The sequence below is a fragment of the Eimeria mitis genome, genomic scaffold (assembly GCF_000499745.2).
Source record: "Eimeria mitis Houghton genomic scaffold, Emh_scaff1534, whole genome shotgun sequence".
NCBI lineage: Eukaryota > Apicomplexa > Conoidasida > Eucoccidiorida > Eimeriidae > Eimeria > Eimeria mitis.
In genome coordinates this window covers 3,806-5,375 of record NW_013569681.1, presented here as the reverse complement: position 1 = coordinate 5,375, position 1,570 = coordinate 3,806, and the positions used below count along the sequence as shown (strand labels likewise).

At 44.8% G+C, this 1,570-nt stretch overlaps 1 protein-coding gene across 1 annotated transcript in view; it reads right to left on the bottom strand.

The window, feature by feature from the left end:
* The window catches only part of EMH_0039060 (uncharacterized protein), a gene marked incomplete at both ends in the record, with an annotated part of 5,383 nt that extends 5,076 nt beyond the window's left edge, over positions 1-307 (bottom strand). The window contains 1 exon segment of the mRNA XM_013495355.1: positions 2-307. Coding sequence (XP_013350809.1) covers positions 2-307 — 306 coding nt within the window.
* Positions 308-1,570: the final 1,263 nt, after the last annotated feature.

The following is a 1,570-nucleotide window of genomic DNA, read 5'->3' as shown; positions in this document are numbered from 1 at the left end:
GGGGGGTCCCCCCCCCCGCCTGGTCTCTGATCCTGGGGACCCTACATACCGTCAGCAGCAGCAGAAGCGCCAGCAACGGCAGCGCAGCAGCAATCGATGCGAGGACAGAACGCCGTGGGGCCCCCCGTGACCCCCTGGGGGCCCCCCAGCTCCGGGGTCGTGCAGGGGGAGAAGAAGGAGCAGCAGAGAACAGCTGGGTATCTGCTGCAAGAGACTGGGGATCGGGATCGTGCAGATCCTCCCGCGTCTCCAGAGCAGCAGCAGCAGAAGCAGCAGCAGCAGCAGCAGCTGCGGCGGGCGGCGGCATCCGCGCTGGTTATGTGGCCTTCAATAGGTAGAAATCAAACATAAAACAAATAAAAAAAGAAAAAAATTAATTACAAATAATTAAAATATATAAATACAACATAAACACGTGCAGCAGCGGAGCGCACCATAGACACTAGCGACGGCCTCACCACTGGTCAACGTCGCGAGCTGCCTATACACCCGAGCTGGGGGGCCCCGCTTACGTTAATGTTTTCGTTTTTTTTTTGAATTTAATTTAATTTAACAAATAATATTATTATATTTCACTCGAATTATAAATAAAATTAAAAAAGAAAGAACAAAAACAAAAAGAAACGCCCCATCACCTCCCTCGAGACAGAGAGCTGCATAGACACCCCAATACAGAAACAGCACAAGTGTATATTGCTGCATTTGAATTGTTTTTCTGTTACTTTTATATATTTATTGCTTTTTTTCTTTTTAAATAATAAAACTTTTGCTTGCTTCGTGGAGAAAAACCGCCGGAAAACCCTAAACCCTAAACCCCAAACCCTTATATATACAGAAGGGTTTAGGGTTTAGGCTGTGGTTAGAAACGCACAGAGAAATACAGAGAAAGCAGAGAGACAGCGAGGCTCTCTGTGGGCCCCACAAACCCGTCTCCTCCGCATGCAAGTGCATGCAGCGGAGATTTGTATATGGTCTTTTTCTCTATAAGCAACAGAGCAAGCTCAGTGTACATTTGTTTTTTCTTTCAGCTCTTTATCTTTATTTGTTTGTTCCCCCTGTTGTTTAGTGCTTATATGTTTTTGTTTTGTTTATTTGTTTTGCTTGAGCCTCAGCCGTTGCCTGTGGTTTGTATATATCTTCTATATGCATGCATTTTATTGTCTCCTTTTTTTCTTCTCTCTTTGTCTCTTCTCAAGAGGTGCATATACACCCCACAGTACTTAGGAGACAATCCGCATGCATATATACAGGTGCACATACACTCCAAAAGGTGCGCATACACCCCAGTGTTCTTGGGGCTTTACATTTCTGCATGCAGCATCTGCTGCAGCAGCAAACTTCTTTAGTAACTAGTGGAGACAGCAGAAACGCAGTTGGGGTGTCTGCGTCCCTCTCTCTCTGTCTCTGTCTCCATTACATACAGCAACAACAGCGACAGTGCAGTCTAGGGTTTAGGGTTTAGGGTTTAGGGTCTAGGGTTCGCTGGTACAGTGACGGGCCAGCTAGTAGAGCTTAATACACTAAATATTATTATAATATATATATATATATATATATATATATATATACA